The sequence below is a fragment of the Myodes glareolus genome, chromosome 5, assembly GCF_982192425.1.
Source record: "Myodes glareolus chromosome 5, mMyoGla1.1, whole genome shotgun sequence".
Lineage (NCBI taxonomy): Eukaryota > Metazoa > Chordata > Mammalia > Rodentia > Cricetidae > Myodes > Myodes glareolus.
The window spans coordinates 53815538-53830279 of record NC_142030.1 but is presented as its reverse complement, the minus strand read 5'-3'; the positions used below and the strand labels follow the sequence as shown (position 1 = coordinate 53830279).

Below are 14742 nucleotides of genomic sequence, written 5' to 3'. Positions count from 1 at the left end.
TCACGGGCAGAGCCTAAAGGCTGAAAGTGGTTATAAAAGCCAGTGTGCTGTTATATACATGGATGTGTAAAGCAAGGGAACAGAAAGGAGTCTGGGAATCTTCACTATTCAGTTAGACAATTTCTCATGACCTACTTGCCAAGCATTATTAATTGCCAAAATGTCGAAGTGAGAGAGTGTTTTACACTGAGGTATACTAACTACCTCACTGTCACCAGCTTTCCAGAGATCTGTACTTTTACCTCAAGTATTTCCATATCAATTGTAATGAATAATTTGGTGTGCTTTCTTAGAGAAATATGTAAATTACTGTGTAATCACAATATTGCAGCAAACAAGATAAATGCAAGAATGATCACCTAAACATCTAATTAGTTTTTCTACACAGTCAGATTTATGCTAGAGACACTAATTGCGCCTAACATTTTAATGAAGGTTTCAACACTGCATAAATAAGACTGACAAACTACAAACAATTTTCATTTATTTTCCTTTTTCCCTTGCTCAAAAACAATTTGCCTTTGTAAAAGTAGCAAACACCTGCTAGGCAAGATATCTTGTTGGGCTCAGGGATCCCCATTTATAGAGAGGACGGGAATGCAACAACAGATGGCGGGCTTTGGGGAGGGCTCAGTGTTAGCGCAAGGCTTCAAAGTTTTCAAGTTTTATCTTTGAATGGGAGAATTGGGGTATTAAAGTACTTTTTTATCCATTAAAATTTGACATAAAATTGAAGCCGAAAAGTTAGATTTATAAAATATGATAAATTTCAGCAAATGATTGTATCATCATTTTTTGAAATGACTGAGTTTGAAATATTTGGGTTACAGGTGCTTAAATCCAGAGCTCTGTGGAGACCAATTCAGGAAAGCTATTTTTCTGGCCTGGCTGAAGGTCTGGCATTCCGAGCTACCCATAACACAAATTGTTAAGCCACATGGGCAGCTCACTCATCTGGCTAAGAGTTCAACTTTCAGGAAGGAAAGACCATCCACTCCTATGGAGATGAATCCACATTAAATCATGATAAAGACAGAGGTGGAGTAATTAACCACTTACTGAAATACTGTACTTTCCCTTCCCAGAATCCCACTCCCTAACACTGTAAGACTGCTTGTCTCCCACTTGGCTGACCTCCATGGTGGCTTAACTCAAACTTCAAGGCTTTTTTCCTTCTCTTTTAGACAATTCCTCTCCACAGAGAAGCTGCTGAGATTTATAGCTTGCTTGCCTTGGGGTTTTTCTTTCAAAGTCTAATAAAATTGTTCTTAACTTTCCCTTTGAACCCATTCTTAAAATCTATTGTTAATGAAAACTATGAACCTTGACAGGGGACCCCACTTTTCCTGGTAGTGGGTGACAACACTGGTATGACTCCCCAACATTCCCAGGAAAATTTTGTGACTGCTAAGGATGCTAACCTGGTTGGTCAGGAGCCTGGGGTTCTGGAGTGCTGGAGCGCACTGGCTCTGCCATTGGCTGGCTGAAGATGCTGAGGGCAGGGGCTACTTCCACTTCATTCCTGCTATTGCTTGAGGAACTACCTTTATTGGAAGAAATATTTCCATTGTATAATTCTGTTGATATTTATAAAAAGATGTTCTGGACAGGTGGTATTAATTTTGTATATTTTTTCATTTAATTATTTAAAGAAAATGATAGACATTACTATGACTTATGTTTGATTTTCTTAAGATAGCTAGAAGGGAGTAGGGGAGAATTGGGGAAAGCTTGGGGATTGGGATGGGGGAGGGAGGAAGGATGGATATGGGAGCAGGGAAGTATATATCTCAACTAAGGGAGCCATTTTAGGGTTTACAAGAGACTTGATTCTAGAGGGGTTCCCAGGTCCAAGGAGAGATCCCCAGATTGTTCCCTGGACAGCAGAGGAGAGGGTGCTGAACTGGCCTTGGCCCATAACCATACTGATGAATATTTTGCATATCACCTTAGAACCTTCATCTGGCGATGGATGGAGATAGAGACAGAGACCCACATTGGAACACTGGACTTAACTCCCTAGGTCCAAATGAGAAGCAGAAGGAGGGAGAAAGTGAGCAAGGAAGGCAGGATCAGAGGGAACCTTCATCCGACAATGGATGGAGACTGAGACAGAGACCCACAATGGAGCACTGGACTGAGTCCCCAAGGTCCAAATGAGGAACAGAAGGAGGGAGAACATGAACAAGGAAGGCAGGACCGTGAGGAGTGCGATCACCCACTGATACAAGTGGACTGATCTAATGAGAGTTCACCAAGGCCAGCTGGACTGGGTTGAACGAGCATGTGATCAAACCGGATTCTCTGAATGTGGCTGGCACGGGGACTGTCTGAGAAGCCATTGATAATGGCACTGGGACTTGTTTCCTCTGCATGTACTGGATTTTTTGGATCCTAGTCTGGTTGGATGCTCATCTTCCTAGACCTGGAGGGAGGCGGGAGGAACTTGAGCTTCCCACAGGGCAGGAAATCCTGACTGCTCTTAGGGATGGAGAGGGAGGAGGAGAGGGAGTAGGGGGAGTGGGAGGGTATTGGGAAGAGGTGTGGAAGTAGAAACTTTTATAAATTAATAAAAAAAAATCAGATTGCAAATAAAAAAAAGAAAAGCTTTGTTGCATTTTTGTAGAGCTTTACCATAAAATGCTTTGATATTTGCACGAGGACATTTTAGATTTAAATTTTACAGTATGTAATAAAAAAATTTCCAAACACATAATTTTAAAGGCATCTTATATATTTTTCTTGGATTCCATGATAAATGGATTCCATTAGAGAATTAAATTGCAATTCTTTTCAAACAAGCTCTTTCCTTCATCTCCCTCCGAAGATGGATGTGGGCATTACTACAGAAGTAGTTTGTTTACCCGCCCTTGATAAGAACACCGCAAGACCTGGAAGACTGAATCTTAACATTTTGCAAAATTGTACTAATAGATTTATTCCTGACACCCTTGGGCTGGATTCAAGATAGACTAATATATACATCAAAAATCTATATAAACATGCCTCAAATCCCATCTTTAAAGGGAAAGACTAACATATGCATTGAAAATCTATATAAACATGTCTTAAATCACATTTTTAAAGGGAAAGACTAACATATGCATTGAAAATCTATATAAACATGTCTTAAATTCCATTTTTAAAGGGCTAGCAATAGCAGCCACTTCCATTTATCTAATGCTTAAGTATGAAAGTGTTCATATTGGATGCTGTTTCACATCATATGCAAAACTCCAAAGGGAGAAACAGCAGTGTAACAAGAGCCTGCTTTAAAAGAAAAGACATAAACTAAATATGAAAAATGATAATAAAGTTCGATTTATGTAAAGACTTCAGGCAGGAATTTCCTCAGTCACTTCTGGGTCCCTTGTAGGAACAACAGCAGCAGTAATTTAAGCTTCTTTCAGCCTGAGTCCAGGGAGAGAGCCCTGCATTTCTGAGCTCCTGTCTATTGAATCCAGCTTGTCTCTGTTAGGGCAGACTCCAGAGCAATACTTCTGCAGAAAATTTGATTTCCATAATCCCCACAGAACAGACATTTATATTTTAAATGAATTGGCTCATAATCCTTTGAAATTTACAACCTGCAGAGAGATCCCACTGCCCTGAATAATACACAGCTCTGAGATAGTACTGAATACTGTCATACCACAGTGCGCCTCCGTCTCTTCTCCTCTGGCACTTTTCAAGCGAGCTCTCCTGCTGTTGCTCTGCCCTGCTGATGGTTGTTGAGGGGGATTGGGTACAGAATAGGTAGACTGGTTGGTAAATTTTCATACCAGAGAACAAAAGCCAGAACAGAAAGTACTATAGTCATTCAAATAGTCCAGTAAATATATTTATCACTATAATGAGACTATCATTTTGACATAATTTGTGGCTATATAAAAGACACAACTTAGTTCTTTACAGAAAATAGGCATTAGTGCCTATTTCAGCATTGGAATTTCTATAGGAGTGATGAATTTTATCCAAAGAATAGAGGGCTAAAGAAGTGTGGATGATACTATTTATGCAACATGCTATATTAAAAAACATAAAAAATGAAATTGAGAGAAAAATCCTTTTCCTATAAAGAGGAAATGTAGCAGAATAAGAAGTTTTCTAAAGATATCTGCTGAGCTGAGATCAAACCTGGAGAAGAATTCTGAAGTATAAGTTGACATTTAAGTAATAATTATAGTAGCAGCTAATCGTTACTAAATCCTTCATTTCTCAGAGCACTATCATACATTTAACTGGGCTATGTCATTGGCTCCTTACAGCACCTTCTGAGGCACCTCCCGCTGAGCAATGCTTAGCTTGTTTAATGGAGGAGGAAAACCAGGGTTCCAAGGGCGAAGAACTTTGAACCCGGCTTCAGAGACAATCCCTGGTAGAACCGGGATTACATGGCTGCACTACTCATTTTCTCATGCCATTGTTATCTCCACGGATGATACTGTGTGCAGTGTGGTCATCATTCATTTCTAACTCATGTAAAATTAATTCTCCCTTTCCTCAGACACTGGAGTCAGACCAAGAAAGGCAGAAAGTTATAAAACAATTCAAAGTCAGGCTCTGGCCTCCATTTTCTAATAAATACAAGCTTCAAATCAACTTTCCTTCTCTGTTAGACTTAGGCTTGCAATCTAAAATGGGACAAAAGAGGCTCTCTTCCTATAGAGCCATTTTTTACATCAATGACAGAAAATAAAGAGCACAGAAAATAAAGTTCCTGCAACAGAAACAGAAATTATTGTAAGAAAACTTAAAATAAACATGGAGTTTCCAAAATATAATGATTTCATAATTTTAAAATGAGATGCTATTTTACTTTGGCATCTTTATCAGAAAGCAAGACCAGGACACCACAGCTATTAAAAAATAGCAGAATAAACAAAGAAACAGAGAAGACAAAATAATGTATGTATAATTCTTCCAAATATATTTCAATACTCACCACCCATTTCAGTTTTAAATGGTCCTTTTCTGGACTTAGCCCTGTCCTAAATACGGCTTGATTATCTCAATAAGAACACCTCTCAATTTTCCACTGGCTCTTATTGTCTACATGACTCTTGCTTACCAGGAACAGGCGTGGTTGGCTTCATTTGGTGAGCATTTCCTTTCTCTCCTTGCTGCTCAGACTCAGGAATCAGCAAGGCAGGCACTTGTGCGGTGTTAACATGTTTCTCTACTGTAGGCTGATGGCACAATTGGCTATTTTTGTTCCCAATGGATTTAACTGTCTGTAAGAAAAGGAATCAATATATATGTTTAAAATAGAGAAATTACTTTTAATTCTTATAAAAATCTATACAGGAAAAACTTGGACAAATATGTGAAAAAAACAGAGTAACTGCAGTGAAAAAATGACAGGAAGGGAAATTAGAGAAAAGTAGAGGAAGGAGAAAAATAACATGAGAGGGAATGGCAGGCAAGCAAGTCTCCCAGACACAAAAATCAAAACTGCAACAGATAGAGATGAGTAAGATTCATCCTACACGTCAGAGATGTGAAGGAAGTTCAGAATAAAAAGCAGACCATTTGAGAATCTGTGTTGTATGGTACTGGTCTACACCCAACATTTCTTTTGACAGAGAAGGCAAGATATGTTCATATATATTTGTTTGTAAGCAACATGTTTAATGAAAAGATTTCTCAAAAAATTTAATTATGTTGACATGACAGACAGAAAAGAAACAACTTTGAAGGTTTTTAAGATCCAAAATTCCTGCTGCAAATTTATGCAAGCCTACTTTGGGCACACACAGCTATCTCTCTTCCCTTCCTTCCCATAGCCCACATCTTACCATCCCCTGCCCTTGCTTGGATAAGCTCTTCGAATCTTTCACCCACCTCACTGGAGAGCCTCAGGTTATTCCGTCTGCCAGAGAGTGGAGGTGGTCCAAGGACCCTGGACCCAAAGGCAATATGGCAAACATCTTGACTTTTACTGTTCCGGATGCTGCCTGCTCCTCTGTTGATAAACTGATCTGTTTGTTAGAGAAAGTCAGTGCATTAATGGGTGAAGTAACAAACACCACGCTACAGTACTTCTCAAAGGGCAGTTCAGATGTCACAGGATTTGAATCAACACCTATTCAAAATGAAATAGTGCATCAGAAGCACAGAATCTACCGGGTGTTTCTGACAGGGCAAGAGAGCAAAGGATAAGGGAGTTTTAGCAGCTAGGAAGTAGCTGGTACTCCTGACTTCCCACTTCCCAAACTCAGGCATTCAGCCCTGAAGAGAAGCCACAAGAAAGTAATTTAGCTGTATGCCAAGAAGAAAACATCCGCCATCCTCTAAGTAACCCCCGTTTGTTTACTTCCTGCTGAAAACCTTCAGGGTTACATGACTGCCCAACACATTTAGAATATGCTTTTAGCATTTTAAGGCTTCCCATAAGACTCCAGTCTCTCCTTCTAGTGGGTCCGATCCCTAACTTTCCGAGCTTGCTTGCCCTTCCCTGCCTCCAGTCTTAAGTTGGGCACTTCCTTCTGGTAAGGCATCCTACACTTGTTATTACACAGTTACTTTAAGAGCATCTGCTTCATTTCCACTGCCCTGTGAACTCTATGGGGGATCACATTCCACTAGACTCCCAAGAGCAAGCACTGTATTAGCCACCTGTGTGATTGATAATCTCTAGGAAAATGCCTGAGAAAGCACACAATTTTTGTTTAGTTGTGTAATAATTTTATTTAAATTGCTGACCTAAAAAGAAAATAATACATATTTTGGTATTCTCTTAGAATATTTTTATTTAAATCATATCTCTAAAATATTTTTATTATCTTTTAAAAAATGTGTACATAGTATTTCTCAAATAATTGTGAGTATACAAATTACTCCAGGATCTCCTGTCGCTCTCTCAGTGTTCCATATCATTCTTTCTCCAGAATGCAGCCAGAGGTCTTACAGGCAGGGAAGGGTACTGTCTCCTTCAGTTACTTCACTTCAGCTGCTTGGTGGCTTGCCAGTTTCTCTCAGCCCTTATCACCAGTGAACACCTGCCTTGACATCTCCTCCGTCTTATACCTTTGCTTGTTACTCTCTCCAGACTCTGGCTTTCTCAGTTCTTCCTGAGGCATTGCTGTATGTCATCCCTAGGGTGAGGAGGCATGTCCTTCCTCTTTGTCTTTATGTTTTAGATATCACTTCTTCAGTCATGCCTCTGGGTCTGCCTCAGGAGGGTGCTTTCCCTCATCACAGAACTTGCTGGAAATTCACCTTTCTCCATCTCAATAGCATTCCGGGTACTGTGTGTTCTAACAGATGCAAAGTCAGTGGTGACTTGCTTTTGACATCTTGATAGAGAGTGGGCATCTAATACATTTTTGCTAAGGAAAACGAATTCATCATACAAAGGGTACAAAGAGTACAAAGGGAAGCTGGATTAAAACACTCAGATAGTTCTAATTATGATTAGAATTAAAAGAAAAATAAAAGACCCACCTGGGGTTTACGTGCCAACCACCAAAGAGGAGGCGAGGATTCACAGTGGGCCTGAGTGGTGAGGCCCTGAATGTCAGCAGGGCTCTCACGACAACCTCCCACCTGTTGGGTGACATGCATACTTCCTACTATCAAATAGACATTATGTGTGCATGTATATTTTTCCATCCATTTATAAATGTCCACTTGAATCAACAGGACATAGTCAGTTTCTCACATTGAAAAGAGAAAAAAAACTACACTCAAATTCTAGGCTATTTGTAATATCCATTACAGATTTGTATATGGATTTTATATACAATATATACATAAATATATTTATATATATATAATATACAAAATATATGAAAATGTCATTTGTATTTTCGAGGATCAAGGAGAACACATCCGAGAAAAACTATGAGGGGAGAAGCTCTGTGGGGTACAGTGTGGGCCTATGGATCTGCACTCTCACGGGCCCCTTCCCTGCCCTGAGGACTACTCAGTCACAAGTTCCTCTTTCTTTCCAACAACACTTGACAAGGGCAATTTCCTTCTTCTGTTTTCTCCTCATACTCTTCATTGAAGTTCAGTTTCACTCCAATCAGTTTAAGTTCTTTTCAGTGAAAGATCATTTATTTCTATTCTGTGGACTTGTCTGCCAAGCCTAGTTTGGTAAATGGGAGACAATGACTTAATTTTATCAAAATATGGATGCAATATAAGAGTAAAACAAGGACTGGGGAGTTTAGCAATCACACCGACAAAGCTCCAGCTACAATAAAAAAAGAACATATCAACTATTCATACTTATACTTTTTCATTTAATTTTTTTTTATTTTTTTGAGAATTTTTAATGTGAGCACTATATTATATTATTTTCATACCACCTTCCTTCTCCAACTCTATGGCTCACATCCACTTCCATTCAAATTCATGATCCCTTCAATTACTGTTACATATACATACACTTACGCAGGTGCACATGCATACACAAACAAGACCTATTGAGTCTATTTAGTATGGCATGCGTTTAGGCCTGAGACTTGGGATTAGATAACTCACCAGGGAGCTTGTCCCTGGAGAAAACTGATTCTCTCTCTCAGCAACCACTGATTGCATGTAGCTCTTTATGTAGGGACGAGACTCAGTGAAAGTTCCCCCAGCCACACTAGCATGTCAATTGCTGTTGCTGGTATTTCCTATGCAACCATAGTGTTGAAAATTCATGGGTATGGGTATAGCTTCTTCATCATATCTGGAAGACATTGTCTAACAGCAGGGCGACCTGGTCCTGTGGCAATTGCAACCCCCTGCACCCCAATGTTTCATGAGTCTTAGGTGTAGGGGATGTTACAAATTTCTCAATTTGGGGTAGCACCTCGTGGCCATTTATTCTTTGCATTTTCGCCAGTTGTGGGTCTCTAATATTCTCTACCTGTTACAAAAATAAGCTTCTTTGATGATGAATGAGTGGCACACTTATCTGTTGGTATGAGAATAAGTATTATTAGAATACAACTTGGACATTTTATTAGTTTAGAGAAATGGCAGTAGTACTTCCCTAGGTAGCTGGCTAGGTTTGCAGTAATCAGGCATAAATTCATTCCTATTGAGTCAACCTTAAATGCAATTAGAAAACTGTTGATTAGCCCTAAAATATTTACCACTATTTTACTGTTGGGGATATCTTGCCAGGCTGGTCATTTTAGTTCATAGGCTACACAGCCATGCAGGTCTATTGATTACTTTCTCTATGGGAAGCTTTTACAGCATCTTCTGATACTATGAGACCTAGTCATTAGGGGGAACTGTCAAGTGAGTTCTAGCTTGAATCCTCCAAGTCCTGTGTCTGAAGAGTATGGTGTCTGCAGTAACAAGCCCCCAGTTAAGGGCAATGGCAATGGACTATCTTGTTCTGGAGTCTCCTGTACTTGCCCATAACCAATGAATGACTCAGAAGAAGGTTTCTCATGCTTGGTATGGTGTATTTTGTCAGATAATCTCTAACTCACGTTGCAAGTATTATCACCTCAAGTGGTGTAACTTCATTTAAACTCTGTACACTGTACACACACGTGCGCACACACACACACACACACACACACACACACACACACACACAAAAGGCAAAGACACATATTGTGTTTTAAAGTATGCTTTTAAACCAATGTTCCTCGATGGCTTTTTCAAATATCAGTGTTACTATCTACCCTCCCTCCCTCTCCTTTGTATATTAACCTCCCTCTCTGCTCCCATTTAAAGTGGCTCCCCTTTCTTCAGAGCACTCATGTTCTTAAAGGAGTCTTTTACTCAGTGATGGACATGAAGTGATTATTAAAGATACAGCTAAACCTGAGTTACTGAGTCATCTTAAATCACAGAAAATTAGTGTTATGGGTAGCCTGCCAGAGATGACTACTCAGACATAGTTTATAGCCAAATGAAAGTCTTTATTCCACCTGGCTGGGACCACACCCAAGTGTTGGGGGGGGTCTAGGTATGGCCATGAGTATTCAGAACATGGGCCTTTTAAAGGCAGAAACCATGTTCTGGCATCTCACTTGGCAGCTGCGGGTGGGGTGGGGGTTACTTCCCAGAAGCAAGCAGTTTGAAGCAAGCAGTTTTAAAAGAAGCCAAGGCAAGCAGTTACCTGGAAGGTGTTCTGTACAGTCAGGTTAACACAAGCTGAGAAAAGTTAGCTAGGACATCCTGACCTTGGGTTTCTAGAATAGAGCTGGGTCATTTTCCATGGGGTTCTCCATCAAGAAAACCAAATTCCAGTTAAACCTGAAATGGCCTCAGCAAGAATACAAAATGGAGGAGCCTCTGTACTGTCTTGTCCTGTTACTAGATAATATTCTGAATCTCAGAAGAAGACTTATTATAAGGCTTTGTTATAGAATAATCTATCACAGTATATTTAAATTTAAGTTTATTCTAAAAAATTACATTTGTACTTATAAAGAGTACAAATACTCCATAATTTAAGATATTTTTTAAGCTTGATACCACAAAGAACATACCAGTTTTGCAAATCTTTTTTGTCCAAATAATTCACTGCTTAGAATCATATTAACTGTCAAAGATAATTCTCCTTTAATGTGCATTATGTTACATATTTGTTAGGATAGGTTCCTAATTTAAATCTACAAGGCAGAGTAATTTAGGTTTTCAGTTTCTAAAATAAAAAGTAGAAGGAACAAAGCGTCTTTAACAAGAAAAATCTCAATAGAAGGAAGCCATAAGCAGAAATGCATGTGCTTTGAATTTTAAAAGTAGCTATTTTAAAAGCTGATTATCAATCTGCATAACGCAAGGTTAAATATCAAGATCAGATTAAAATCATGCTGGAGGCGTTTCATTTTCTTGAGTTTGTGGAAAGTGAACTTCGTATAAGTCAGGGATTTAGCATTAATTATTTTGCTATTTTATGGAGGGGTGCATGCCTTTGTAGTTAGACTGTACAACCTGAGGGTGTACTCTCTAATTGTATTTTAGAGAAAATAAACATTCATTTTGCTTTTGTCTCAGGATACAATGTTCTAATTATTATAGTCATTTAAGCTTGCAAGGTTTTCAAAGTCTAACCAGAGAGACCTCGTACATTTCAGCTCTCAGCACTGCGGTCAGGTCTAACACTTTCATCTATCACTTCACAGTCGACTCAGAATGAAATTTGAAGCCTGGGTCCAGAGTTTGGGTTAATTTTTATTCTAGCACATTGTGTTGTTTTGCAGTATGTAACAAAACATGAGCAAAGGCTTATTCTAGTATGGTGGAGAATGCATCTGACCTTTCTAGTGTGGTGGAGAAGAAATGCACCTGACCTTTCTAGTGTGGTGGAGAATGCACCTGACCGTTTTAGTATGGTGGAGAATGCACCTGACCTTTCTAGTGTGGTGGAGAATGCACCTGACCTTTCTAGTGTGGTGGAGAATGCACCTGACCTTTCTAGTGTGGTGGAGAATGCACCTGACCTTTCTAGTGCGGTGGAGAATGCACCTGACCTTTTTGAGCCTTATTTCTTCATTTATAAGTGTGGGGAAACAACATACTTAAGTCATGGCATTTTCTGTTAAGATTAAATGAAACTGCACATGTTGCAAACTTCATGTTGTGCCTTGGAAGGAGTAGATGCTCGGTAGATTGTTAGTACTTTCCATCTTGAATAGCATTTAAAGCTTACACAATCTATTTCCTGTCATTTATTCCTTTCTTCATTCACTCTTTAGTACTGGCGAGGTGTTAACCCTGGTTGGTCTTGAGAGAGACAAGGAATAAGACAGAATGCTATCTCTTCAAAGAGCTTATAGTCTCAATAAATTAATAAACAATTCAATGATTAAGTTTGTAATAAGGGGTTACAAAGGAAAAATATAAAGGGTTCTAACTGTGCTCAGTTGGGGTTGGGATCCAATCTTGGGGATCAAGGGAATCTCTTTGAGACCTAAAGGATGATGGATGTCACAGATACCTACACAGTTCTAAGTCCTTCTCTATGTGTGATACTCTCATTCTATCTCCATAGAAGAAACTAAGCTATGCTCAGAGTTTGAGTGGGGGGCGGGAGGCCTCAAAAACCATTCATTTGCCCCCTCCCTTTTAAAATATATACAATGTTGCCCTCATTTAACAATGGGTCAGTTAAATCCATCTAACTAAAAACAATTGTTATTATCTCAAAAATGGAAGATTAATGATTATATTGATAGGTACCAAAACTTCATAAATATTATAATCCAACACATGTCAAGGGGATTAATGAGGTCTAGGAGGAACTAAGCAGCTAACATATGACTTTAATGTCCTATTTCAAAGGGAGAAAAGCTGGGGGAGAGATGAGGAGGACGAACTGAAGTGGCTTTAAAGTCTGGCAAGTAAGGAATTCCAAGAGGCACTTGTGGGACGTGGGGTAACTGGATAATTTAAGAGTCTATGCCCAGAGCAAATTATTCAATCCAGGGCTATTCTTAGACCCTGGGAGAACTGCCGGTCTACCAGCCATGGGGGTATGATGAAAAGAAAAGCAGACAGGTAAATGCCTCAAGCAGAAAGGTTCTGGGAGACTACGATCTAACTTCAACTTTTGCAAATAATTAAAATCAGTATGCAGTCTTATCTCATTAATTCAGAAAGTTTATGACACTTTTGAAATGCAACAATATTAAAAACCACAATTAGATTGCATCTTTCTGTGCTGAACTGGAGTAGGACCTTAGATGGTTTGTGTGTGAAGCTGGGCCGGCTCTACAAGATACAAGGCCGTGTGCAAGATACTAGCAGTCTTCACAAGGTCTTGTGTATTGAAGGGCAGGCACTAGCCTAGCTTTTGTTCCTTAGGCTTAGGGAAATGGTTTCACTTTGAGAAAGTTTTCCATTCTGAATAGCAAGCACAGTTTATTTGGTGCAGGATTTGGGTTGGAATTAGGGCATTTCCCCATAAATACAGCAGACTTGTGGGAGACAGTCTTCAAATTGAGTTTCAGTGCTGGGAACACAGTGACAGATCACTAAACGTTGACTTTGATTATGACCATGGTGAATTATTGGTAAATATCCACAGTGTTTAAATCATCTGGTTAGCATCATTTTATTCATTCATTTGATCACCCAGTCAACAAGTGTTTCCTGTGTTCCTTGTAAGTTCTAAGTATTAAGCTGCTAAGTACTAAGTTAGGTGGTAGGGAATACCATCACAAAGGGATACCTGTAATACCCCCAGCACCTATCTACCTACGTACCTACCCATCTGTCTGTCTGTCTGTCTGTCTGTCTATCTATCTATCTATCTATCTATCTATCTATCTATCTATCTATCTATTATCTATCTACCATCTCTCTATCTCTGTGTGTGTGAGTGTATATAGCAGTGCCCACATACACTGTGCCTGTGGAAGTCAGAGAATAATCTGTAGAAATCAGTTCTCTCCTTCTACCATGTGAAGTTTAGGGGAAAGAACTCAGGTTATCAGGCCTGGGTAGCATGTATCTTTATTTATTGAGCCATCTTGCTAGTCCAGGATATTTATAGGTTTGGGGGAAAATAACTAACAAAAGTGAACAAGAAAATACCAGCTGGTGATAAATGTGCAAACAGTAAGACAAAGCAATGTAGCAGGATTGGAGCCTTAGGGGTTACTGGAGGACACTGACACATACAGAGAACAGTCGTTAGCTATAGTGCATCTGAAAATATTCAGAAAAGCCAGAAACTAGAAACAACTTAAATGTTTCTCAACAGGATAATGGAAAAAGAAATGTTGTACACATTCCCACAATAGAATATTATGTTTAAAAAAATGACACCATGAAATCTGCAGGCAAATGGATGAAACTAGGAAACACCATCCGGAATGAGGCACCTCGGACTCAGAAAGAAGAATATGGTCACTTATATGTGGATATCAGCTATGAAGTCAATGATAGTCAAGCTACAATCCATAGAACCACAGAAGGCGAGTAAAAAGGGACTAGAAGGAAAGATATCTCTCGTTAAGAAAGGGAAACAGAATAGATGGCTGTGGATGGATATGGGGGTAGAGGCTGGAAATGGAGGATCAAGTGGGGGTGGAGAGGATTGAGGGAGAGAATATATAAAGAGAGGCAACAAAAATTAAGGGACATTTGAAGCATACTATGGAAATCTAATACAGTAGGAACTTCCTAATATATAGATACACACACACACACACACACACACACACACACACACACACACACACACACACAAAGGTGATCTAAATGAAATTGCCAAATAACGGGGGAGATAGTCCCAACTGATTATCTTTTGTCACCAAAGCTTCCAGTACTGGGTTTGGGTTACATCTAATTGAGTTGTTGGCCAAAGGGGCCCCATGGAAATTCCAAAAATAACCTATGTTGTTGCCAAGACTCTAGGTTGCTTTCTACAAACTGATACTAGGACCCCATTGCTGAAGACACCATTCACATAACTCACAGAAGATGGAGATGCCAAGCTGGTCCCTAAATAGGCTTCATTCACCTCTACATTACAGTGTATCTGTTACAGGAATATGTTCCACATGATCTCAAAAGAGAAATAAACACCAAGCCAGTAAACCTTTTATCTACAATGGTGTACTGCCTGCAAGACAGCTAGAGTAATGGTGGCACAAAGCTGTGGCAGTTAACAACCAATAACTGATCTGACTTAAGACCCACTAATGAAATGAAACTATACCAGACACTGCCTGGGTTGCCAGGAACCTGAGACTTGAGAGCCCAGGGACCTAAAGCAAAACTAAAAAAAAAAAAAAAAAAAAAGTATTGACAAAATAACTCGAAATGATATCC

At 39.3% G+C, this 14742-nt stretch overlaps 1 protein-coding gene across 6 annotated transcripts in view; it reads right to left on the bottom strand.

Annotated features, from left to right (window-relative positions):
• Window positions 1-14742, bottom strand: part of Cfap20dc (CFAP20 domain containing) — a 241972-nt gene that overhangs the window by 95533 nt on the left and 131697 nt on the right. For 3 of the 6 annotated variants that reach the window (XM_085687945.2, XM_048421407.3, XM_085687948.2), the window contains 4 exons: window positions 5845-5981; window positions 5072-5234; window positions 3653-3721; window positions 1422-1544 (listed from right to left, as the gene is read on the bottom strand). In XM_085687945.2, the coding sequence (XP_085544071.2) occupies window positions 1422-1544; window positions 3653-3721; window positions 5072-5234; window positions 5845-5981 (492 nt within the window). The remainder of the gene's footprint in view (window positions 1-1421; window positions 1545-3652; window positions 3722-5071; window positions 5235-5844; window positions 5982-14742) is intronic. The other 3 variants (XM_048421402.3, XM_085687943.2, XM_085687947.2) reach the window with 3 other exon arrangements.